We start from the raw sequence: 24,423 nt of genomic DNA, 5'->3' as shown, positions 1-24,423 counted from the left end.
GTTGTGGATGTGATTGGCAGGTGAACATGGAAACTGCCCGCTTCTTCAAGTCGGACTTCGAGGAGAACGGGTCCATGGAGAACGTGTGCCTCTTCCTGAACCTCGCCAATGACCCCACGTGAGTACAGCCCCTGCCTGTCATCAAGGGAACTGCATCAGATCGGGCCCCATTAACCATAACACGCCCAGCCCCTGCCTTTTGTTCTGCACGTGTGCAGCACCTAGCACAACGAGGTGCAGTCCATGGCTGGGGTGCCTGAACACTACCATAATACACCTAATAGCAACAAAATTGTGCAGCATCTAGTGCAACAGGGTTAGTCCATGGCTGGGCTCCTGGGCACTGCCTTAGTACACCTAATAGCAATAAAATTGTACAGCACCTAGCGCAATGGGGTGACGTCCATGGCTGGGCTCCTGGGCACTACCGTAATACACCTAATAGGAATTAAATCATACAGCGCTAGGCACGACGGGGTCCTGGTCTATGACAGGGTTGCCTGGGCCCTCTGATAATACAAATAATTAATGATACTGAGACCTGGGCGGCTACAGGCATCCTTGTCTTGGCTCTGATCTCCCTCACTGTGGTGTAAAGCTGGAGTAACCCTGTGGAAGTCGATGGAATTGTTCCACTGTAAGTGAGAGGAGGGTAAGAGCCACAGGGTCTAGTTATCTCTGGAATAATTCTACTGGGGTCAGTAGGCCCAATCCCCCATTGCATTATGGGCCCAAATGCCACTCTGAGGAGGAGCTCATCTCTTTGGGCGGCGCTCTCACTCCTCTGCCATGGGGTGCATGCCACATGGGTGCTACAGATTGGGCAGTCCTCCTCCTGCATCAGGAGGAAACCACCGGCAACTAGAAGGTGCCTCCACTCCTGCCGGGAGCACCAGTCCTGCTGAGGGGCCAATCTAGCATTGACTCCAATGGGAGCAGAGCCTCAGCTCCCCTTGACTCCAAATAGAGTGGATGCTGCCCAGCCCCTTGCAGATTTCAAGCCCTTTCACAATGCCCACCCCCATGCCCCCTCGTCCCTTTGCTGGGTGGGGCAGCTAGGACATACTGCAGTGCGGCCTGGTGGCCAGTGGCGGAGAGAGAATGCAGCCAAGGGATGGCTCACCCAGATCAGGGTCCCTGCCATGCCAGGGGATGGCCCAGTTCCTACTGAGAGTGTAACGTACGGGCTGGTGTGTGTACGCGGCTGCCCCCTGCTAGGTAGACTCAGCACTGCTCCCCCACACGTCCTAGCCCAGCTGCGGCTCCCAGCAAGGGGAGCGTCATCTCCTAGCTCAGTGGGGAGGGGCTGGTTTTGCGGGGCAGGAGGTTCTGGGCTCGCTCTGCATGGCCCAGGGGTGCAGCCGTGCCATTCCAGCTCCCCGCGGGTGTGTGCCGATGCTGTCTGTGGGCTTGGGGTGCTCACCATTGGAGGGTGGGGAACTCTGAGGTGAGCGAGAGTGGGGCCATCTGATGCCCAGAGGGGATTGGCCCCCTGGTAACCTGGTCTCTCGGGGGAATGGTGTGGCTGCAGGGGACGCTGCAGGATGCCATCCCAGACCAGCGTCCGCTAACGGCCGTCTCCTCCCACAGGATCGAGCGCATCATCACCCCGCGCCTGGCGCTGACCACCGCCGAGTTCCTGGCCTACCAGTGCGAGAAGCATGTCCTGGTGATCCTGACCGACATGAGCTCCTACGCCGAGGCGCTGCGGGAGGTCAGTACGGAGACGCCTCCCATCCTGACGCCGCAGCTGGACTCAGGCCCCAGCCTTCCCAAGAGCTGGAGGTGCCTGTGAACAGGCCGCACTGGGTCCCACTGCCCAGGGAGGGCTGGACTGTCCCCAGGCGATCAGCCCCCAGCAACTCCCAGTGAGGCAGGTGAACAAGCAGCGGGAGCTGCTGGGAGCTGAGGCCTTCATCTAACCCAGTCGTTTCCTTTGGGCTCCTAAATGAGAGACAAACGCTTTGGGGACTCTGCTCCAAACGGGAAATTCAGGGGTGATGTGACCAGGGGCGGTTCTAGGCATTTTACTGCCCCAAGCACAGCAGGCAGGCTGCCTTCGGCGGCTTGTCTGTAGGAGGTCCCCAGTCCCGCAAATTCAGCGGCAGGTCCGCCGAAGCCGCGGGACCAGCGGACTCTCCGCAGGCATGCCGCCGAAGGCAGCCTGCCTGCCGCCCTCATGGTGACCAGCAGAGCGACCCCCGCGGCTTGCCACCCCAGGCACACGCTTGGCGTGCTGGTGCCTGGAACCTCCCCTGGATGTGACCCTGTTCCCCTGCCTGTGTCAGGCTCCTGTCCACTCCCTTCCAGCTGTCCCCATCCCCCTCCCAACACACGTCACATACACCTGGGGGGGTGGAGGCTCGCAGGTTGGGGTGAACGTGGCCAACTCTCTCCCACAACCTTCTGGGACTCGCTTTCCTAGCTACGCTCCTTCCTTCCTTCTGGTTCTTTGGGCCTCACCCCCTGGCTGCGCCTGGCACCCAACGGCCGCAGGGTAACGTGCATTGCAGGGGGCTGGGATAGGGAAAGTGACTCCAGTCCACGCTTGCCTCTGTCCTGGGGCCACATTTGTATTTCCCATTGGGTGTCCTCCCTCGGGCCCTGAACCTGGAGATTGCTAATCTGAGCAAACTGCCTGGCTGGCAGCCCAGTGACCAGCCAGCGAGGGGTCCTAGGCAGTGCCAAGGGTTTTCGGAGGCATCGTGGCAAAGGCAAGTTTTCAGGAGGGGTTTGAAGGAGAACAGAGGTTGTTCTGGGGGTGTTGCTGGGGAGCTCCTCCCGAGCGCGAAGGGTGGCAGGGGAGAAATGCAAAGGGGCTGGTGTGAAAACTTGCCGGGTGGACGATGGTGGCGCACGCCCATCAGAGCCGAGCGCCCGCAGTGTGACGGCAAAGGAGAGGTAATGGAGCCTCAGAAGCGAAGACAAGCAGCTTGTGTGTGATGCGAAAGGCCGGGAGAGCAAAGCAAGGGGGGATGGGCTCAAAGCGGCTGGCTAGGAGACAGATCTTTGCAGCAGACCCCAAATGGGTCTGAGCGGGGCAAGATGGCGTTTGTCGAGGCTGGCAAGAAGGACACTGCACGTGGGGAGAGCCTGGGGGAGTTTTACAGTGTGGCTGCAGGGAAGGCAGAGTGAGATGCAGAGAGAATCAGCTGGGTTTATCTGTTCACACTAACAGCCCTGGCCCAATAGCTCAATCAGTCGGGCCCTGTCCTGTTACAACTGGAGGCCCTGGGCTCAGTCCCCATGCAGTGACCCTGCCAGGGGGCATCCCACCAATGGAATGGCCCGAATGTGGATTACACCGAGCCCCTGGGTCAGCGGGCTCCCTGTGGATGGGAGGCTTTTCAAAGCTCTGGCAGAGGTGCGACCCGCTGTCCTTTGAAACATCCATCTCCACTGGGAGGGCAGTTTCCCTTCCCCGAGGGGAAAGCTGAGCTTCAGGGGCTGGGTTTTATTTTGCTGGGGCATCTTCTTACTCCAGAGCCATTTATCTGACCCAGTAAAACAGAGCACTCAGCAATTCACATGCACCCAGCCCGGGTGAGCGCTGGTGACCAGCCCTCTCCTGAGCGAACCCGGCGCTGGGAGAAGGGGCCAGCCCGCTGGATCGCAGTGGGAGGCGGGCAGAAAGAAACTGGGATGAAGTAAGCGCAGGGAGAACCCAAAGGCGGGGCAGGAATGCGATCTGAGGTGCGGCAGGAGTGTGCCATGGGCAGAGAGCTGTGGAGGGGGACAGGTTCACCAGGCCTGGGGGCGGAATCGCGCAGGAGCGGCGCTGCTCAGTCACTGCCCCTCAGCCGGGATCCACCAGAGGGGGGCACTGCACCTACAGAACAGCTGGGCAGGGGGAGCATCCTGCTCAATATCACAGACCCGGTGATGGGGCCGAAGCTGGGACAGGTCCTCCCCACAGGGCCCCTCGGCAGATCCCAGGAGGGTGGGACCCACGACCACTGTCCTGCAGCAGTAACTCTTGCTCCTCGCTCTTCCCCTTAGGTGTCAGCAGCCAGGGAGGAGGTGCCAGGCCGCAGGGGCTTCCCTGGCTACATGTACACCGACCTGGCCACCATCTACGAGCGCGCTGGGCGCGTGGAGGGGAGGAACGGCTCCATCACGCAGATCCCCATTCTAACCATGCCCAACGACGGTGAGCGGCACAGGGCAAAGGGCACACGGCGGGCCAGCCCATGGCCCCCCCAGCAGTCAGGCCACAGAGGGTACCAGGGGCATCAGCATGTTGCTTGGTGATTAGCAGCTAGGATCCCAGCCGGTGGCCATGACTCACACCTGATGGCGGGAGGGATCTCAGCAGGCGGCTGTGCCTGCACATCCAATGGGAGGATCCCAGCAAGCTGATGTGCTCCCATGCTCTCCCCCACGCTGATATTGATCCCTGCAAAGATGTGGGGGTGTCGGACTCAGCTGGCCCCCCAGGGAGCAGGGCAAGAACCAGCCTCCTTCAGCACCCAAAACACCAGCTGTGGGCTAATGGCCACCAGTCTTTGCTTTGGCTAGCAATGGTAGATCCTTTATCCTCTCCGTGGCCCAGCCACCAAAGGGCAGCAGCGCTCACTGACTCCTGCACGCTGCACACAGGTCTCCCAGGGCCCTCTGGGGGACCCGGGCTGCCGCTGTTTCTCTCCTGGCGGAGCCTGGTCCTTGAGCGTAGGAGAAGCAGGAAATGGAAAGAGGGAAGCTGCTGCCCAGGCATGACTTCTGCCCCTGCCTCCCAATTCCTTATCTGAGGTCCCACAAGTTCCCCTATTCACAAGAATCACTCTGACTGCGGCCCTCCCTGCCCCGCCCACCCCCGCCCCCAACCGTCAGCATCCTGTCAGGAGGGAGGAGATGGTGGCCGAATGCGACTGCGAAGATCTTTACATGGTGGAGCGCCTTGGGGAGCTGCCAGAAGGTGGAGTGCTCCCTCTGCTCTGGGAGGAGACTCGTCAGGGGAGGATGGGTCTGCAGGGTGCCCCACGTGGGCTTTTCTGGGATTGTGCCAGGGTGGCGGTCTCCCCTGAGCTGCAGCTCTGCCCCCCACAAACCCTGGGACCCTGGGACCAGCAGGAGGCCAGGCTGTTTGCACTGGTGCCCTGCGTCAGCACCGGGCCCCGATCCGGCTCCCTGATCACATGGTTTCATGGCAAGCACCAAATTGTCCATCAGTGGTAACATATCAGTCAACTGGGGGCTGAGCCGTCCAGTCAGGGAGAAGCACTGCCATGTGACTGGCATCTGTAACAATCCGTCGGGAATGGAGACGGTCCAAGAGCTAATATTTGCGCCCGCTTCCCTACCTGCCAGGGCCGGAGTGCTGGCCGAGGGTGCTGGGTGGTCTTGTGGGTGGGGTGGTCCTGCCCTCTACCAGGGGGAGTGGGTGAGGGTCTGCCCAGGGCAGTTCCCTCGGGCTGGGCATAGGCTGGCATCCAGGGCCTGGTGAAGTGAGCCACGCCAGCTGTCAGAGGGTGGGGTCCTTGCTGAGGGGGCCCTTGGCAGGCCTCACAGGCTACCATTGGTTCTGTCTTTTCCTTCTCAGACATCACCCACCCCATCCCTGACTTGACTGGCTTCATCACGGAAGGGCAGGTGTACGTGGACAGACAGCTCCATAACAGACAGGTTCGCCGCCCCCCGAATCCGAGAGCCGCTCCTTCCGCCCCGTGTCTTGGGGTGGAGCAGAGGGCTCAGGCTCTGACCGCAGCCCGGGAAACCCACTGCCAAAGGGGATGACCCTAAGGCTGGAACCACAGGGGTGCACAGAGCTGTGGCTTTGGGGGGTCTGGGGGGCTGACTGGCTAGCGAGGGAGCACATGATAAAGAGAGGCGAGATCTACTGCCTAGGGCACAACCTGGGTGCCAGGAACTCCACCCTTCTAATGCCAGCTGGCCACTGGCCGCTCCTGTGAGCCTGGGCGAATGGCTCGGCCACTGTCCATAAAATGAGGCTCACAATCCCCATCTCCTGCCAGGGTTTCTTGTGGGGAGTTCACTAGCACGTGTCCGTCCGGCACTTACCGCAGCTGCCGTGCAGGGCGTGCTAAGGCCGTCGTGTTCGTGTGCTTTCTGCCACAGATCTACCCCCCCATAAATGTGCTGCCCTCCCTGTCCCGCCTGATGAAGTCGGCCATTGGGGAGGGCATGACTCGGAAGGACCACGGTGACGTGTCCAACCAGCTGGTAAGTGCAGCAATAGGGGGTAGGAATAATTTGCTTCATCAGTTCCACTCACTGAGGGATTCTCCATCCCGACCCCTCTCTCCTTCCCCTTCATATGGACAGCTAGAGGCTGCCCTCAGCCACACCGGTAGTGAACCGGGGTAAGTGCGCTGACGTCCCCAGAGAAGTATGGTTCAGTGGTTAGGGTGATAGCTTGGGACCCTCAGGTCAATTCCCTGCTCTGCCCCAGACTCCCAGCGTCCTGGGATCGGGTCTCTGCCTCAGTTCCTTACATGCAAATTGAAGATAACAGCCCTGCCTGGGGGATAATCTATCTTACATGGCGCCCAGCACTGTAGTATCTGGGCCCCTCGCAGTCTTCAGTGGATTTCTCCCCACGCGCCCCTGTTGCGAGTTCTCCAGCACCCCATTCACCGGCCCATCCTTTCGGTCGCACCCCCAGTACGCCTGCTATGCCATAGGCAAGGACGTGCAGGCCATGAAGGCCGTGGTCGGGGAGGAGGCGCTGTCAGCCGACGACCTGCTGTACCTGGAGTTCTTGCAGAAGTTTGAGAAGCAGTTCATCGCCCAGGGTAAGGAGCCCGGCTTCCAGCTCCATGCACAGGCGCCCAGCGGGCAGGCAGAGCCCACGCGTCTGCAGCAGGGCAGGGAAGGGCACGGCTGAAGCAAGCCATTGTGTTTGCTACACAGGACGGGCTCGGGGTCCCTGCTTGCTGTGCCTCGGCTCACAGGCAGGCCTGGCGGCCCGGTGCCCCCCTTCCACAGAGAGCCCACAACCAAGTGGTGCTCAGTGCAAAGACACCCGCAGTGGAGCCGACATCGGGCTTTGTGGGCACAGCCTACAGCCAGCTCAGGACAGCAGGGCCTGAAAGCTCCCGTCATAAAAAACTGTGTAGCCCTAGTCTCCAGAATCCCATTCTCCAGCCTGTTCCAAGGCCCCAGGGCCCCCTGGCCATTCTCCAGTCTCTCCTGGGGCCTGGGGCAGTCTGGTTTTTCTCCAGCCTCTCCCAGGGGTGCCTGGCCGTTCTCCAGCTCCTCCTGGGGCCAGGGACTCCCTAGCCATTGTCCAGACCGTCCTGGGGCCGCCTGGCCGTTCTCCAGCCCCTCCCAGGGGCCTGGGTGTCCCTGGCCATTTTCTAGGACTTAGTGGGGTGTGAGGCTCTTTAGCCCTTTCGACCCTCCTGGTGCTCACGTATCTCTAGCCGTTCTCCAAACCAGCTTGGGGTGCAGGGGTCCATATTCATTTCTAGCCTCTCCTGGGGCCTTGTTTAGGTGTCCACCCTTGGGCCCCAGGTGTCTGCAACCAGTCTCCCAACACGCCTCTGTCCCACTTGCCAGGCCCCTACGACAACAGAACCATCTTCGAATCACTGAACATTGGCTGGCAGCTGCTCCGCATCTTCCCAAAGGAGCTGCTAAAGCGGATCCCCGAGAGCATCCTGGCCGAGTACTACCCGCGGGAGGCCAAAGCGCCAGGCCTGCAGCACCACGACACCGCCCTGTAACCGCCTGCTCCGCTGCGGGCCAGCCCCTCACTCAGAGCCTAGTTACCAGCTCCTGTCACCCCCTCTGGGCCCCGCGGCAGGTGTATTTGTGTAAAGGAACAGCCCCTAGTACAGATGAGATGGCTCTGCGGCTGGGTAGACTGCGTGGTATTTACACAGCCGGCAGCTAGTGTACTGTCATAGAGGTGCTGTCCCAGCACACCCCCTTGTGGCTGGAGGTGGTGATGCCACAGATCTGCCTCAGTTTCCCCATGGCAATTTTTGGCCTGATCTGGCTGTAAAGGTGACTGGCCCTCTGGCCCAGCCACTGGAAAGCATTCCACTTCCTTTGAGGGTGTTGCTATTATTGGAAACCAAAGGTCTTTTCAGCCAACGAGGTCCAAATCAATACCTGAAAAGAGCCCTAGAGTGCCCCCCACCCCTGCCCTGGGGTGCCTGGGTCCCTCCCTCCCAGATCTCCTCCCTGTGCTCCTGGCTCCAGTCTTCCCAGGACGGCCACAGCCCCTGTCCCCGCTTGGCCTTAAGCCATAGCAAAGCCGCCTGTTGTACCGCACAGTCCTGCCAGACGTCCTTCTCATGGAGAGAGATTGCTTCCCACCACTTGCCCCAGGCCAGGAATCCTGGTTTGCCGCCCCTGGCCTCAGCAGCTCCAGGCCTGACCAGACATCGCTATTTACAATGTACCATGGGCTGGGACCCGCAATGGTGAGTGGCTAATTAACCTTCAGTAAAAAAAATGGGGGAAAAATCTGTCTCTGGCTCTTTAATTGTTTGGAAACGACTCCCAGCCTTTAGTGGATGTTGAAAAAGCGCCATCCCACCCGGGCGGTCGGCTCTCACCAGCTAACCCTGCATCCCCACTTTCCAGCTGATCGCAGGTTTCACAACATCAGGTCTTAACTCAAAGGCCGTGAAGCCAAGGCCTGGCAGAGGGTGTGGGTCGGAACGAGGAAGTTCCAGCCCATCCTGGTCTCTGGAGTTCTGCCGAGTGACATCAGAAGCGAAGGAGAGGAAAACAGACTCCAAAAGCTGCTGGCACTGGCTGCTGTGGAGTCACACTAGAACTTGGGGATGTCTTGGGCAATTGTGTCCACCCTGACCTGGCGCACTGGCCGGTTCCTGGGCAAAGGAATGAACGCTGTGGGGTTAGAGAAGCACGGTGGCGCATGTGGGGGCAGAACACATGTTGACAACAGGTGATGGGATCATTGCCTGAGGCAACATGCCACTGTGTGGGCCTTTCCCATGTGGAGCCCTGCTCCTGTGGGAAGCTGGAGGTAAGCAGTGCTTTGTACATGAGGGAACATCTCAGACCTGAGCTCCATCCACCAACAGAACTTTGCATGGCCCTGGATCTGAGCAGGGGAGACTTTCCTATAAACATTGGACATGTTCAGCACAAAACCATCAGCAAAGTCCCCACTGCTGGCCTCTCCCCAGACACAGCTGGGACCAGATACTCCCTGGTCCACTTTCCCTTGCAGCGCCACACGATGCGTCTCAGCCTAAGGACAGTTACAGTACTTAGACTGGGATGCTTCTGAGATCATTGTCAGTCCATGTGGGACTTGCAAACACTGTCGTGACTGATGGGGTCAGGACATGTGGACCTGGGAGCTGAGTGGCAGAGAAGCCCGGGCCACCTGGCACAGAGGAAGAAGCAGGCACCATATGGCTCCTGAAGGTTTGGCCTAAGACTTTATGCTCTGAAACTAACATAGTACAAATAACCTGATGCAGGGAGGCTTATGCACAGACTGACTGGTTAGCTGTTACAACTATTCGTTATATGCGAAATCTAGTACCTCTTTGAATCTTGCTAACTTCTAGGTTTCAATTACATCCTGTGGCAGTGAGTTCCACTGGCGAATTGGCTGTTACATGACAAAGCACTTCTTTTTAGTTCCCGTTATCTGATGTAAAGGTCCTGTTTAGTCCCTGGAGTATTCCAGCTCTTGCTCCCCTATTCTACTCATGAGCCACCAGCTCGGCTCAAGAAGAACAGAGAGGGAAGGCTGCTTGGTATGAAGAACCCCCTGGAGATGTACCAATTAAGGGCCAAAGTTATCCTTGATGTAACTCACTAAAGCCGGCGCAGTTGCCCCAGGAATGAGTTTGATCCTGAGAGAGGAGTGATTGTGCAACCTGCCGGGGAGGCAGAGGGAGAGATGTGATTGCTGTTCTAACTAGCTTCGATGTGAATTCCACTTGCCCCAATTCCCTTTTCCTGGAAATCTGAGCTTTCCGAATGCACCATGCGCCCCCAGGAGTCCTATGTTACTGCACCCCCTGCTGATTAACTAGCATAACCTCGGATTTCAGAGGATTTCCAGGGTTGGGGAGATAAAAGGGGAGGGAAAGGGGACGTAGCCACAAGAGACAGGAGCCGCTTTGGCACTGGTTGAGCTCTTCCTGGCGCTGGCAGCCACAGGCGCTGAAGCGACAGTACAAATAGAGAGGGGTACGGCCAGCTGCCTCCAACCACGGGCCACTGTCAGCTTGATATACTCTGCAGGGACCTTTCAGGGTCCATAAAGCTAGTGAGGGCTTGTCAGCTCGGGACTGTCCTTGTGTCTGTGCAGCGCCTGGCGTAACGGGGTCCCGATCTCGGCTGGAGTCTCCAGGTGCTACCGAACTATAAAGAATACGATAAAGCCTGCCAGGGGCTGCTGTAGCTGTCGAATGGGTTAAACAAAACTGTAGCCAATCACTGGAATGTGAATTGTCAGACGGATGGACGATACCTTCGGCGAGTAAGAGAATCCCTAATGGCTTCTAAACTCTCCTAGGGATTGCTAGACTGGCTCAGCCCCAGACACTGTGGAGGAAGGTGTAAGAACCACCCAGCAGTGGATGTGGGATAATCTGACCCATGGAGGGCTCATCCTGTTCTGTAATAATCAGATATTGTCTTAAGCCCTGAAGCAGGAGGTTTCATATCTCTGCCATTATTTTAGTCAGCATTAACTATTCTACCTCTGGATGGTCTTGTTATCCACAGAAATGTCTAGTCTTCCTTTGAACTTTGTTAATTCCTTGGCTGCAACATCATCATGTGGCAGGGGGTTCCACAGGCTAATTACTCACTGTGTGAAAAACTTCTATCCATTTTCAATTGCATTGTGTGTTCCCCCTCCAACCCCCTGTATCTCTGAAACTCCTTGCTTGAAAAAACACAGACTATCCTCCAAAGCTGTCCTCTTGCGGGAGATGCCCAGAGAGACACATCAAGAGGAAACAGGTAGTTTAGAAGAAGTTAGAAGTACGGGGGAGGGGAGAGGTGATGACGGCGCTGGCAGTGTAATGGACAGCTGGTTCAAATCTCCGTGCTGAGCTTCCTGGCGAGATTGCACAGTGAGACAGCAGGAAAAAAGGTCAGTGCAATGATGGGCTGCCTCCACAGGGCATCCCATCATGGCCAAGGGAGGGAATACAGCTCTGCTGCCTGGGATATTCTTCTGGGCACCTCCTCCCCAGAAGGCGTTCAGAGAAGGGCCACAAAAATGGCCAGGGATCAGCTCACAAGGCAAGACCTAGATCTGCTCAGCGTGGCTCAGGGAGGGGACGTAACTGCTGTTTACAGGTATCTGAAATGTGGAAAGCCCCTGGAGGGGAACATGTGACCTGGGCTGGCACCGAGCAGGTTCATGAGGAGCACTGAGGTGGGAGTAAGGACAGTGCGTGTAGATTGGGCAAAACTTCGGAGGAAGTATCGCAGGCAATGACGTGGCACTGGCTGCGCGAGGGGCTGGCTAAGGGACTCACTCGGATGAGGCCTGATTCATTCTTGTGATCACTTATGATTTGTTGTCCCCATTTGGTATTGGTGTAAAAAGGGATCCGATCAGATTGGTGGGGCCCAGGTCTCATTTACACAAAGGCCCCTTCCCAATGCTCTGGCAGATTAAAGGGCCGTAGAGCAGGTGTGTTCACTTTAAAGCCACTTCAAGGCTAGCAGTGTAAATAGTCTAGGAGCTTGTCTGTGCCATTGACCGGAGTAGCTACTGCAGGGTAAATTATTCCACACTAGCGACGCTGGCGTAGCTCCTGGGGTGGGTGCTCTGCTCTCACTTTGGACTAGCGAGCCGTTTACATTCACTCCCTGCCTTCCACTGGAATAGCTGCCCCCTGCAGACAAGGCCTTGGTGTAAAACAGAATCTCTTCCACAGTATTTTGTGCCCCCTTTGCCCTTGAGATCACAAGGTTCAGGGCCCCTTTAGACCCTCATCATTCCTGCAAGTTGCTGGTGAAACAGCCCTGTCCTGTCACAGCAGCTGAGTCCCTGTGTTGATATAATTGCTACGGGCTGCATGCACCGCTGCAGCTGCCGGTTCACAGGAAGACGGAAGGTTTCGGTTCCCCATGTGGCTGAGGAATGGAACACGCCCAGCCTCCTGGGCAGATGGGAAAGGAGACCAGTCGACTCACATCAGAGGCAACAGGCAGCACCAGCGTGGAGACACGGCTCTGTCAGCTCGGATCAGAATGGATTGTGCTGGCGACAGCATTAGCCAACTGCCAGGTGAGGGCCCCCCGCTTCTGAGTGCATGTGAGAACATGAGCTACGAACCGCTGAGCAGGTTCTTAGAAAAGGATCAGAGTATTTGTTAATGAGAATACACATGTGCAGTTGCACTTCCAAGTTACAAGGGTGATCACATAGTCTGGAGCATCAGCTGATCATCAGCTGAGTCAAGGAGAAAGGTCTCCGCTGTGTGCCGCACAGTGAACGGTCTACTGGAAATGTCTCTCTTCCTACGAGACATCTGGCATTGGCTCCTGGCAGATTGGGCTGGCTAATGGTCTGGTCCAGTGTGGGAGCTGCTGGTTGTATGGGGATCTTAACCCCACTGCAGTCTCACTGATGTCAGGCAAAGGGGTGAGGCTGGAGGAGTCTGACCCATCCATCTAGGTCTGTCTGCATTGCTAAAGTAACTACATCTGTAGAATCCAGATAATAAGGACAAATGCAAAGTCCTTCACTTAGGCAGGAACAATCAGTTGCACACATACAAAAGGAAATGACTGCCTAGGGAGGAGTACTGCGGAAAGGGATCTGGGGGTCATAGTGGATCACAAACTAAATATGAGTCAACAGTGTAACACGGTTGCTAAAAAAGCAAACATCATTCTGGGCTGTGTTAGCAGGAGTGTTGTAAGCAAGGCATGAGAAGTAATTCTGCTCTGCTCTGCCGTGCTTAAGTCCCAACCGGAGTGTTGTGTCCAGTTCTGGGCGCTGCATCTCTGGACTTTCTCCACATCTTTCCCTGAAAAGAGCAACAAAAATGATGAAAGGTCTAGATAACAGGACCTAGGAGAGAAGATTTTAAAAATTGGGTTTGTTTATTCTGGAGAAGACTGAGAGGGGACATGGTAACAGTTTTCAAGTACATAAAAGGTTGTTACAAGGAGGAGGGTGATAAATTGTTCTTCTTAACCTCTGAGGATGGGACAGGAAGCAATGGGCTTAAACTGCAGCAAGGGAGCTTTAGGTTGGACATTAGGAAAAACTTCCTAACTGTCAGGGTGGTTAAGCACTGGAATAAATTGCCCAGGGAGGTTGTGGAATCTCCATCACTAGAGATGTTTAAGAGCAGGTTGGGGGGAGGGATAGCTCAGTGGTTTGAGCATTGGCCTGCTAAACCCAGGGTTGTAAGCCCCCCCTCAGGGGGGCCATTTGGGGATTAGTTCTGCTTTGAGCAGGGGGTTGGATTAGATGATCTCCTGAGGTCCCTTCCAACCCTAATAATCTATGATTCTGTCAGGGATGGTCTAGATTATACTTAGTCCTGCTATGAGTGTAGGGGACTGGATTAGATGACCTCTCAAAGTCCCTTCCAGTCCTATGATTTTATGATTCTATAATTAATACTTTGTGGGGCTCCAATATGCAGGGTTTTGGTGATGTGTGGGGGTCGTGGAGGGTGTTAGCCCAAGGTAGGCGAAAACCCTGCAATGCCAATGCAAAGTGCAAGGGTGACCACATGAAATATACCAGCAACGAGAACGACTATGCGTAATAATGGGAGCCACGTAAATTAACCACCAACTACTTCCCTATGTGACTAGATGGTGTGGGGCTTAACCCAAATCGCAGCCAAGCAGTGAGGCAGAGCGCGGTAAGCATGAGCTATTAGCCGGAATCACTGTCAGGACTCAACCTGTAGGCTCCAGCAAGCATGATACTAATTGAGTCTCATTAACACGAAGGAATGGAGTACCTTCAAATACACCTCCATGCCCATGCAACCTAGATGGAGCTACTATAAGATGGATGCAAAACTGGTTGGAAAAACCATTCCCAGAGAATAGTTATCCATGGTTCACAGTCATGCTGGAAGGGCACAATGAGTGGGGTCCTGCAGGGATCGGTTCTGGGTCCAATTCTGTTCAATATCTTCATCAATGATTTAGATAATGGCATAGAGAGGACACTTATAAAGTTTGCAGACAATACCAAGCTGGGAGGGATTGCAAGTGCTTTGGAGGATTAAATTCAAAATGATCTGGACAAACTGGAGAAATGGTCTGAAGTAAATAAGATGAAATTCAATAAGGACAAATGCAAAGTCCTCCACTTAGGCAGGAACAATCAGTTGCACACATACAAACTGGGCAATGACTGCCTAGGAAGGAGTCCTGCGGGAAGGGATCTGGGGTCATAGCAGATCACAAGCTAATTATGAGTCAACAGTGTAAACCTGTTGCAGAAAAAGTGAACATCATTCCGGGCTGTATTAGCAGGAGCGTTGTAAGCATGACATGAGAAGTAATTCTTCTGCTCCTCTCCGCGCTGATACGGCCTGAACTGGAGTATTGTGTCCAGTTCTGGGTGCCACATTTCAGGAAACATGTGGACAAACTGGAAAAAGTCCAAAGAAGAGCAACAAAAATTATTAAAGATCTAGAAAACACGACCTATTAGGGAAAATTTAAAAAATTGGGTTTGTTTATTCTGGAAAAAAGACTGAGAGGGGACATGATAGCAGTTTTTGAGTACATAAAAGGTTGTTAGAAGGAGGAGGGAGAAAAATAATTTTTCTTAACCTCTGAGGATAGGACAAGCAGCAATGGGCTTAAATTGCAGCAAGGGAGCTTTAGGTTGGACATTAGGAAAAACTTCCTAACTGTCAGGGTATTCAAGCACTGGAATAAATTGCCTAGGGAGGTTGTAGCAGGGCCGGCTTTAGGAAGTGCAGAGCCCAATTCGAACAGTTTCAACGGGGCCCCAGGAAGGATGACTTAAAAAAAAAAGCCACGTAAAAAAACACGTGGGTCTTGTACTCACCGGGTGGTGCGCCAAGTCTTCGGTGCCACTTCGGCGGTGGGTCCTTCACTCACTCTGGGTCTTTGGCGGCACTGAAGGACCCACCGCCGAAGTGCTGCCGAAGACCTGGAGCAAGTGAAGGACCAGCCGCCGAAGTGCCTCCGAAGACCTGGAGAGCCGCCGGGTGAGTAAAAATGAAAAAGGCGCCTCTAGCCAGGGAAGGGATTCTCACTGGGCTTGGGGCCCTCTTAGGCACGGGGCCCAATTCAGGGGAATTGGTGGAAAAGGCCTAAAGCCGGCCCTGGGTTGTAGAATCTCCATCAGTGGAGATTTTTAAGAGCAGTTAGACAAACATCAGCTAGGAATGGTCTAGATCAGTGGTTCCCGCAGGTCCAGCCGATCGCGGCTCCCACTGGCCATGGTTCACTGCTCCAGGCCAATGGGAGCTGCTGGAAGCGGCACGGGCTGAGGGACGTACTGGCTGCCGCTTCCAGCAGCTCCCATTGGCCTGGAGCAGCGAACCGCGGCCAGTGGGAGCCGCGATCGGCCCAACCTGCAGACGCAGAAGGTAACCAAACCGGCCCGGCCCGCCAGGGGCTTTCCCTGCCCAAGCGGCGGAACAAGTTTGGCACTCACCACTCTAGATAATACTTAGTTCTGCCATCAATGGAGGGGACTGGACTAGATGACCTCGCAAGCTCCCTTCCAGTCCTAGGATTCTATGTTATACAACTGTAATGACCTTGCTGGTGTGTTCATACCACTGCCCTCTGCAGGATGGAAGCTGAACTGCTTCACTGTGTGTCATGGGCCCTATACTGCTAGTAACTAAGGGAGATTACCATTTTGCCCAGGTAGTGGGGGGCTTGGTGGATCAGAGCTCTGCTCTTGCTCTGAAGTTTGGCCTGGCTGTGGTATGGAGCCACATGGCAGTCCTGAACGGCCCTGGGTTTGTTACTCTATAGTCTGAACAGGAGGGCACTGGGAATCCAGCATGTCTGGGCTGCCCAGTAATGTTCTGAAAGCTGCTTTCCAATTTTTCAGTAACCTTTTTGAAGTGTAGATAACCAGAATGGGACACAGTGTCCCAGTAACGGTCCCACTGAGCCATATACCAAGGCAATGCCACTTCTCTACTCCTACTTGATATTCCTTTGCTCTTGCATCTAATGGTCATGTCCTCCCTCTTAGCTACTGCATGGCACTGGGAGTCCATGTTCCACTGGTCATCTGCCGCGGCCCCTAAGTCCTTCTCAGAATCACTGCAGTCCAGGATAAAGTCCCCCGTCCTGTAAATGGGACCCACATTCTTTGCTCCTTCACATACGGCCTGGGTATGCAGTAGTGGGCTATGAATTGCAGCACTTTTCACCTACGCCAGGGTGGGTCAGAGTCACTGGGTCTGCTCTTTCTCATAGAGTGAGAGAGGGTGTTTCTGTGAGGGGGGTTCTATCCCTGGGGGCCTCAGCTGCTGCGGTCCCCATTCCAAACCCCATCACCGGTGCCCCCAGCTTCCTGCATCGCATCAGTCAGAGATGTTAAGAGATGGAAAAGTCACACGTTGTCTGTCTCCCCCGGACACTCCTCCAGCTGTCGGATTGTTCCCTGCTAAGCCCAGATATTACCATACATGGAGCCTTCTTTCCTGGGCTCCCAGCTGCTTCCATTGGCCAGCATGGCTCCCAGGGCTTTCACTTCCTTGCACACCTGTTTGAGCCCTGCGGTCAAACCCTCGCAATGAGGAAAGGGGGTGGGGGCTAGCGCGGCTTCCCTCCGGACCAGGGGTAAAGAGCCGCTCTCTCAGCCTGAGGGGAGGGGTTAGGCCAAGCGTATTCCACCCACCGGAAGGGGAGGGGTGGATCAGGCAGTATAAAGGGCGGGGGAGAGGGAGGGAGGCAGACGCAGACCGTTGGCTGCTCCCTTCAGACCCTGCTGCTGAGCCAGGGGAGGCCCTGGACCAGGAGAAACCTGACCTGGAGGAAGGACTGGGGCTACCAGGGCTGCCCGCCACCGAGTACCCGGAAGAGCTGGAGGAGCCTGAGGCGGACGGAGAGCTGGAGCTGCCAGCAGCCGAGTACCCGGAGGGGCTGGAGGAGCCTGAGGTGGAGCTGGAGCTGCCAGCAGCCGAGTACCCGGAGGAACTGGAGGAGCCTGAGGTGGAGCTGGATCTGCCAGCAGCCAAATACCTGGAGGAGCTTGAGGTGGAGGGGAAGCTGGAGCTGCCAGCAGCCGAGTACCCGGAGGAACTGGAGCAGCCTGAGGCACAGGAGGAGCTGGAGCTGCCAGCAGCCGAGTACCCGGAGGGGCTGGAGGAGCCTGAGGAGGAGCTGGAGCTGCCAGCAGCCAAATACCTGGAGGAGCTTGAGGTGGAGGGGAAGCTGGAGCTGCCAGCAGCCGAGTACCCGGAGGAACTGGAGCAGCCTGAGGCGGAGGGGGAGCTGGAGCTGCCAGCAGCCGAGTACCCGGAGGAGCTGGAGGAGCCTGAGGCGGAGGGGGAGCTGGAGCTGCCAGCAGCCGAGTACCCGGAGGAGCTGGAGGAGCCTGAGGCACAGGAGGAGCTGGAGCTGCCAGCAGCCGAGTACCTGGAGGAGCCTGAGGTGGAGCTGGAGCTGCCAGCAGCCAAGTACCCGGAGGAGCTGGAGGAGCCGGAGGTGGAGGGGGAGCTGGAGCTGCCAGCAGCCAAGTACCCGGAGGAGCTGGAGGGGCCTGAGGTGGAGGGGGAGCTGGAGCTGCCAGCAGCCAAGTACCCGGAGGAGCTGGAGGAGCCTGAGGTGGAGGGGGAGCTGGAGCTGCCAGCAGCCGAGTCCCCGGAGGAGCTGGAGGGGCCTGAGGCGGAGGGGGAGCTGGAGCTGCCAGCAGCCAAGTACCCGGAGGAGCTGGAGGGGCCTGAGGCGGAGGGGGAGCTGGAGCTTCCAGCAGCTGAGTACCCGGAGAAGCTGGAGGGGCCTGAGGTGGAGGGGGAGCTGGAGCTGCCAGCAGCTGAGTACCCAGAGGAACTGGAGCAGTCTGAGGCGGAGGGGGAGCTGGAGCTTCCAGCAGCCGAGTCCCCGGAGGAGCTGGAGGAGCCTGAGGCAGAGGGGGAGCTGGAGCTGCCAGCAGCCGAGTCCCCGGAGGAGCTGGAGGGGCCTGAGGTGGAGGGGGAGCTGGAGCTGCCAGCAGCCGAGTACCCGGAGGAGCTGGAAGGACTGGAGGGACTCGGTCAAGGAAGTGGGTAGGAAGGGGCCCAGGGACAGAACTGCACAGTGCAATGAGTCTATTTGGTCAGCATGTTGCAGAGGGACCCCGCTGACCCGGTGGCAGGACCCTCGCCCCACCACTGTCCGGGCTCTGGGCTGGAATGCAGTGGAGTTGGGTGGGCCTGTATTCCCCTACCCTGGCCAACACACCTTAGGTAGCAAAATCTCAGTAGTGCTATAGACCATCATATGCCATCATATGCCAGCAATGCCCCTCTGCTATGTACATCAGCCAAACTGGACAGTCTCTACGGAAAAGGATAAATGGACACAAATCAGATATTAGAAATGGCAATATACAAAAACCTCTAGGAGAACACTTCAACCTCCCTGGCCACACTATAGCAGACCTTAAGGTGGCCATCCTGCAGCAAAAAAACTTCAGGACCAGACTTCAAAGAGAAACTGCTGAGCTCCAGTTCATCTGCAAATTTGACACCATCAGCTCAGGATTGAACAAAGACTGTGAATGGCTTGCCAACTACAAAACCAGTTTCTCCTCCCTTGGTGTTCGCACCTCAACTGCTAGAAGAGGGCCTCATCCTCCCTGATTGAACTAACCTCGTTATCTCTCGCCTGATTCTTGCTTGCATATTTATACCCTGCCTCTGGAAATTTCCACTTCATGCATCCAATGAAATGCGTATTCACCCACGAAAGCTCATGCTCCAATACATTTGTTAGTCTATAAGGTGCCACAGGAATCTTTGCTGCTGTCTAAAGATTAATTAAGTAGGAAAAGGAAATTAGAGTTATTTACAAGGTTAAAGCAGCTAAACACAGATACACACCTGAGTTCCAATCTTAAGTTTCGAAAAGTCATAGAAGTTTCTATAATAAGCAAGCTCTGTGTGTCTTTTAGGGCTAACCCAGGCCAAGCACTGGGGATCTTTTGCTTATGCCTAGTAATTCTTGCCCCTCAGAGTCCAAGCAGCATGAAAGATACAGTTCCTCCTTGTCAGGGCTTTTTATTCCTTCCCCCATCCTGCTTCGAGTTACAAATTCAGCTCTTGGGAGGAATTCACTTGCATGTCTCCTCTCCATGGGGTGGAGAGCAAACAACAAAGTCTTTTATTCCCTGATGTTCCACAATAGCTCATCTGACGTAGATGGGCCTCCTTTGAGGGACAGGAGACAACACCTCCTGTTTGCCCCTAGTATTTCATGCTCGTTAATGCTCCTCTCCCATCTAGTGATTCGCAGTTACAGAGCAAACACTTAAATGTCACCTTATCACATGGGATACGGGTATTGTAAATGAGATTAATGCAGGCAGCAGTTGACAAGCAGTCCATAAAGTCTGAACACCAAACACATTCTTATCATTCCAATACCTATCTGAACAACACTAACACACAGCTGAGCCAGATTGGTTTCCAGCTACATTAGTGTTCAGGTGAGAGCTAGGGTTCTTGGCATGTCATGGCTTAAAAATCAAGAGACATTTTTAAAAAACAATGAACGGTGGATTCTCACATCCTCACATGACTCCAGGAGCTGGGGCTTGAAGGAGAATACTAATTCACATGAGACTTGTGCTACAATCGCAGGAGTTGGTAATACTGTGGTATAAATGCATAAAGCTACCAGTGGTGGCTGCTTTTCTGGAGCAGATGACTTAGTCCCGGGATACGGCCCTAAAAGGCACAAGGCACTCTCGACTCCCATAGATGTCGGGGTATTTGAGGGTGCTGGGTCCCTCCCGGGCGGTTGGAACGCACATGGGGACTCTTCAGCTGAAGGCTCTGCAGGCATATAAGTGTGATGACCCACAGCTTGAATGCTGAGCACTCCTGCAAAGGTTTCATGCTTCTTGCTGACCGCTGTAACTTCCTGCTCTGCTTTCTGTTCCCTGCAGCCATTCCGGAGTCTGACAGCGAGTCCTCTGAGGATGAAGAAGTGGCTACGGTACAGAGTTGTTTTCTGTTTTGTTTTTATTCCCCAAGCAGGGATTTCCCTACACCCCTCCTGAATTTCCCCAACACCCCTCCCCGCAGTTTTATGAACTAGTTACGTGCAATGTTGCCAATTTAGTAATTGTTTGGACATTTAAATTAAAATTGAAACATTAATACACACTTTAAAAGCATATAAAATGTATGATAAAATATGTGTATCTAAAAAAGTATCATAGATTTGAAAAGTATGAATAGAGACTAGCTTCCTAATACAGCTGTTGTGTTTTTTGACAATGTCAGTGCATTCATTTCAGTGATGTTGGCCAACCTAATAATTTCAAATGATGATTTGTAAGCAAAGTCTAAATGAGCTCTCCCTGACAACCAGTGATGAGCTGGGGGCTGGGGGGAAAGGCTTCAGGACCAGATTGTATTTACATTCATACCTAATCTACCTAGGTATCCAGCAAACAGAGCTGTGTTGCCCAAGTGATAGATTTTGGCTGGGGTTGGGTTACAGATCACTTGAATGCGGGGGGTATTGAAATGTTGTTGTTCTTACTGTATGAGTAAAGGGCAGTAGAACTGTACTTAGCCTGTGCTGATTGAGGGCATCAAGAGAGAGGGTGGGAACAGGTGTTTTGCCTGATGGTCTGCCTGAGTCACAAGTACTATTTGACCTGCCCCTCTCCACTGTTTAAGGACAGAGCTGATTAGGCTCCATAGAGAGTCTTTTGTTCTGTTAAGTGACCACTACACTGAAATCACTGTTAATCAGGTCTCAGTGCTTAGCCCTGCTGTGGGACAGTGTTTTTGTGGAAGAGATGGCCCAGACTGCACTAGCAGCGAGGTTCCCCCACTGAGAGCTCAGCTGAAATCACTGAGAGCTGGTGGAACCTCAGGAGACCAACTCGCAGAGGTCACAGTGGCAAGTGGCAGCAGAAGGTGACTGCGCAGGGTCATTGGCAACAGAGCGATGGAGTGAACGATGGCACAATGAACAGTGGCCAGAGTGAACAGTGAGCAGCTGGAGGAATGAGCAAGGTGCCTTCTCGCCCCCCACCTGGGAGGTGAACTCATGTGAAAACACCTCTGAACTCTGAGTCTCCACTGACCAAGGACAACACCAGTGAGTGTTAATGAGGCTGTTAAGAATGCTGGAGACACAACACAGTTCATGCCAACAAACATGGCTGTGGCATCATACTTTCTACTTAAGCAAGAGATACCACACTGTACGAACTGGAGGCCAATGTTAAGTGCTGTGACAGACCCAAACCAGTGGGGTACAGGAGTCTGGTAGAGGGCAAATATACTGGTCACTGGATGAGTAGTTTTCTGTTCCCTGAGTGACCAGAGCAGGGGCTGCACTAGAGTAATCAGGAACCTGCTAGAACCAATTAAGGCAGACAGGCTGATTAGATCACCTGCAGCCAATCAAGGCAGGCTAATCAGGGCACCTGGGTTTAAAAAGGAGCTCACTCCAGTCAGGCCAGAGCAGGGACAGCTCTAGGCATTTTGCTGCCCCAAGCACAGCAGGCAGGCTACCTTTGGCGGTTTGCCTGCAGAGGGTCCGCTGGTCCCGCGGCCTGTGGGAGGTCCGCCGAAGCCACGGGACCAGCGGACCCTCTGCAGGCAAGCCGCCGAAGTCAGCCTGCCCGCTGGCCTCACGGCGACCAGCAGAGCACCCCCAGTGGCTTGCCGCCCCAAGCACGCGCTTGGCGTGCTGGTGCCTGGAGCCGCCCCTGGGCCAGAGGGATCCAGAGGAGAGGAAGTGTGTGTGAGGAGCTGGGAGCAAGAGGCACAAGGAGCTGAGAGTAAGAGGCTGTGCTGCTGGAGGACTAAGGAGTACAAGCATTATCAGACACCGGGAGGAAGGTCCTGTGGTGAGGATAAAGAAGGTGTTTGGAGGAGGCCATGGGGAAGTAGCCCAGGGAGTTGTAGCTGTCATGCAGCTGTTACAAGAGGCACTATAGACAGCTGCAATCCACAGGGCCCTGGGCTGGAACTGGAGTAGAGGGCGGGCCCAGGTTCTCCCCAAACCTCCCAACTCCTGGTCAGACACAGGAGGAGTTGACCCAGACTGTGGGGAAGCTCACTGAGGTGAGCAAATCTGCCAATAAGCGCAGGACTCACCAAGGTAGAGAAGGAACTTTGTCACAGTGCATTGTCACTTGTTCATCCTGAAGTTGAACACTGGTTCTGAACAAGACCAGCAAATGCTCACTATCTTTCTGCAAGAAACTCAACTGACTGGCTAGAAGCATGTGGTGCAACAGTGAAAGACACAACAGTTGAAAAAGTGAAGAACTCTCTCATCACATGCAAAAAAAATTGCATACATGGCTGATGAATGCACCAATGCAAATGAGCATCAAGTATTAAGTCATCATGTATGTTATCCTGATCTCAGGAGTAGGCCAGTAGATGCATTTCTAGATGTTCAAGTTATAGAAGACACATCGGCTGCATTTGTGAAAACACACATCTTAGAGTTAAATGCTTGTCAATTGGACCCCAAACAGATGGCTGCTTGTGCATTTGATGGAGCTGCTAACTTCTCTGGAAGACATGGTGGAGTACAAGCTTTGCTCAGAGAAAAGTGTAACCTTAGTCTCTCCTATACACACTGCAGAGGCCATCTACTCCAACTAGCACTATCACGAGCTGCAGAATCTTCAAAAGATATCTAAAAAGCTATAAAATTAATGTCTTCATTATGTTCTTTTTTCAGCAAGAGTCCAAAAAGACTGAATATCTTGGAAAATATAGAAGATACACTGGGACTGAAGTTCAAATTAGTCCAACCTGGGAAAACCCTCTGCCTTTCTCATGAGCAATCCTTGGTTGTTGTCTTAAAATTACTCCAGCTATTATTACTGGCTTTGGAAAGCATCTACCAAGATGGGATGGATCTAAGTAGTGAGGCTGGTGGATTACTTTTGCTACTACATTCAGAGAAGACTATTGCCATTCTCTCTCTCGTAAGCCTACTGTTGAAACCACTTAGGTCATTAAAAAATGCCATCCAGGCATCTGCTTCAACAGTAGTAGATCTTTGTCCAGCAATAGAAGGTACATTTGGATCAATCAGAGAGCTATCCATTGAAAAAGTACTGGAAGAAGCAAAGACTTCAGTCAAGAAGTTGACTAATGAAGGCATTTGTATTGAATTCGTAAGTGAAGAGGACAAGAAGTGTTTAAGATAACTGAAAAAGTAAACAGACTTGATTCTTAAAAATCTACAACTGCGACTTCTAGATTCTACACAACCTCTGCGTAGCTTTTACAGATCCCTGTCCTATAAAACACCGACAGTTGCATGGAGTGAGGCACTACCAGCAATGGGGCTGCCATGTGTTCAGGACAGAATAGAGAATTTGAACACAGAGTGGAACACAGGGGCGGCTCCAGGCACCAGCACACCAAGCGCGTGCCTGGGGCGGCAAGCCACAGGGGGTGCTCTGCTGGTCGCTGTGAGGGCGGCAGGCAGGTTGCCTTTGGCGGCATGCCTGAGGAGGGTCTGCTGGTCCCGCGGCTTCAGCGGACCTCTCACAGGCATGCCGCCGAATCCGTGGGACCGGGGACCTCCCGCAAGCAAGTCGCCGAAGGTAGCCTGCCTGCCATGCTTGGGGCAGTAAAATACCTAGAGCATCCCCTGGTGGAATATCATACAATGAATGAATGAATGAAGACTTGACTTCAGCTTCTTTTTTTACCATTACTAGTGTCTTGACGCGACCTTTGTGCTATGTTTCCTGGGATGAAAGAAGTAGGAATTCATCTCTTGCTACTCCCAGTCACAACAGCTACAGCTGAGCGGTCTTTTACCTCCTTGAATAGAATTGTGTGTTCTGAAGGAAGTCGCCTTCTGCCTGATCATGTGAATGAACCAATGAGAATATCAATTGAAGGAATGGAAGTACCGGACACACAAGAAACCACCAAAGATGAACACATTGCATTCAAGAAGTTCATTAACAGACTTGTGCAAAATTATAAGAAACCAAGGACGTAGATGTCGCGCTTCATAGAAGGCTTGAGTAGCCAACCTTAATTTGTTTGATGATTTTAAAACTTGAGTTAAATCTAATAAAATGGTCATGAAACATTTTTCAGTTTTTACTATAGTGCCATACAGCCCCCCTTCACCCTCACGGTCTTACCCCTCATTGGCTCCTGTAAATTCAAACACCACCCCCCCCCCATTTCAGTTCCTGGGGAAAGCACTGTCCCTAAATCCACACATTGGGCAGAGTTCACAAAGTGCTGTGCAAAGTGTCATCAGCCCCTGCCTTTGCGTTGCATGGCAGAATGCAGGGGCCGTCTCTTGCTG

At 54.2% G+C, this 24,423-nt stretch overlaps 1 protein-coding gene and 1 pseudogene across 1 annotated transcript in view; both read left to right on the top strand.

Moving 5' to 3' along the window:
• The window catches only part of ATP6V1B1 (ATPase H+ transporting V1 subunit B1), an 81,728-nt gene extending 73,339 nt beyond the window's left edge, over nt 1-8,389 (top strand). Inside the window, exons 8-14 of the mRNA XM_050943395.1 lie at nt 21-118; nt 1,591-1,714; nt 4,000-4,150; nt 5,540-5,622; nt 6,076-6,180; nt 6,623-6,752; nt 7,519-8,389. Of these exons, the coding sequence (XP_050799352.1) occupies nt 21-118; nt 1,591-1,714; nt 4,000-4,150; nt 5,540-5,622; nt 6,076-6,180; nt 6,623-6,752; nt 7,519-7,685 (858 nt within the window). The 3' untranslated portion in view covers nt 7,686-8,389. The remainder of the gene's footprint in view (nt 1-20; nt 119-1,590; nt 1,715-3,999; nt 4,151-5,539; nt 5,623-6,075; nt 6,181-6,622; nt 6,753-7,518) is intronic.
• A 3,723-nt stretch (nt 8,390-12,112) lies between these two features.
• The window catches only part of LOC127046394 (shootin-1-like), a 51,925-nt pseudogene continuing 39,614 nt past the window's right edge, over nt 12,113-24,423 (top strand).

Source organism: Gopherus flavomarginatus, chromosome 3 (assembly GCF_025201925.1).
Source record: "Gopherus flavomarginatus isolate rGopFla2 chromosome 3, rGopFla2.mat.asm, whole genome shotgun sequence".
Classification (NCBI taxonomy): domain Eukaryota; kingdom Metazoa; phylum Chordata; order Testudines; family Testudinidae; genus Gopherus; species Gopherus flavomarginatus.
Note: the sequence above shows the minus strand (reverse complement) of the source record. Positions and strands in the feature narration are given on the sequence as shown.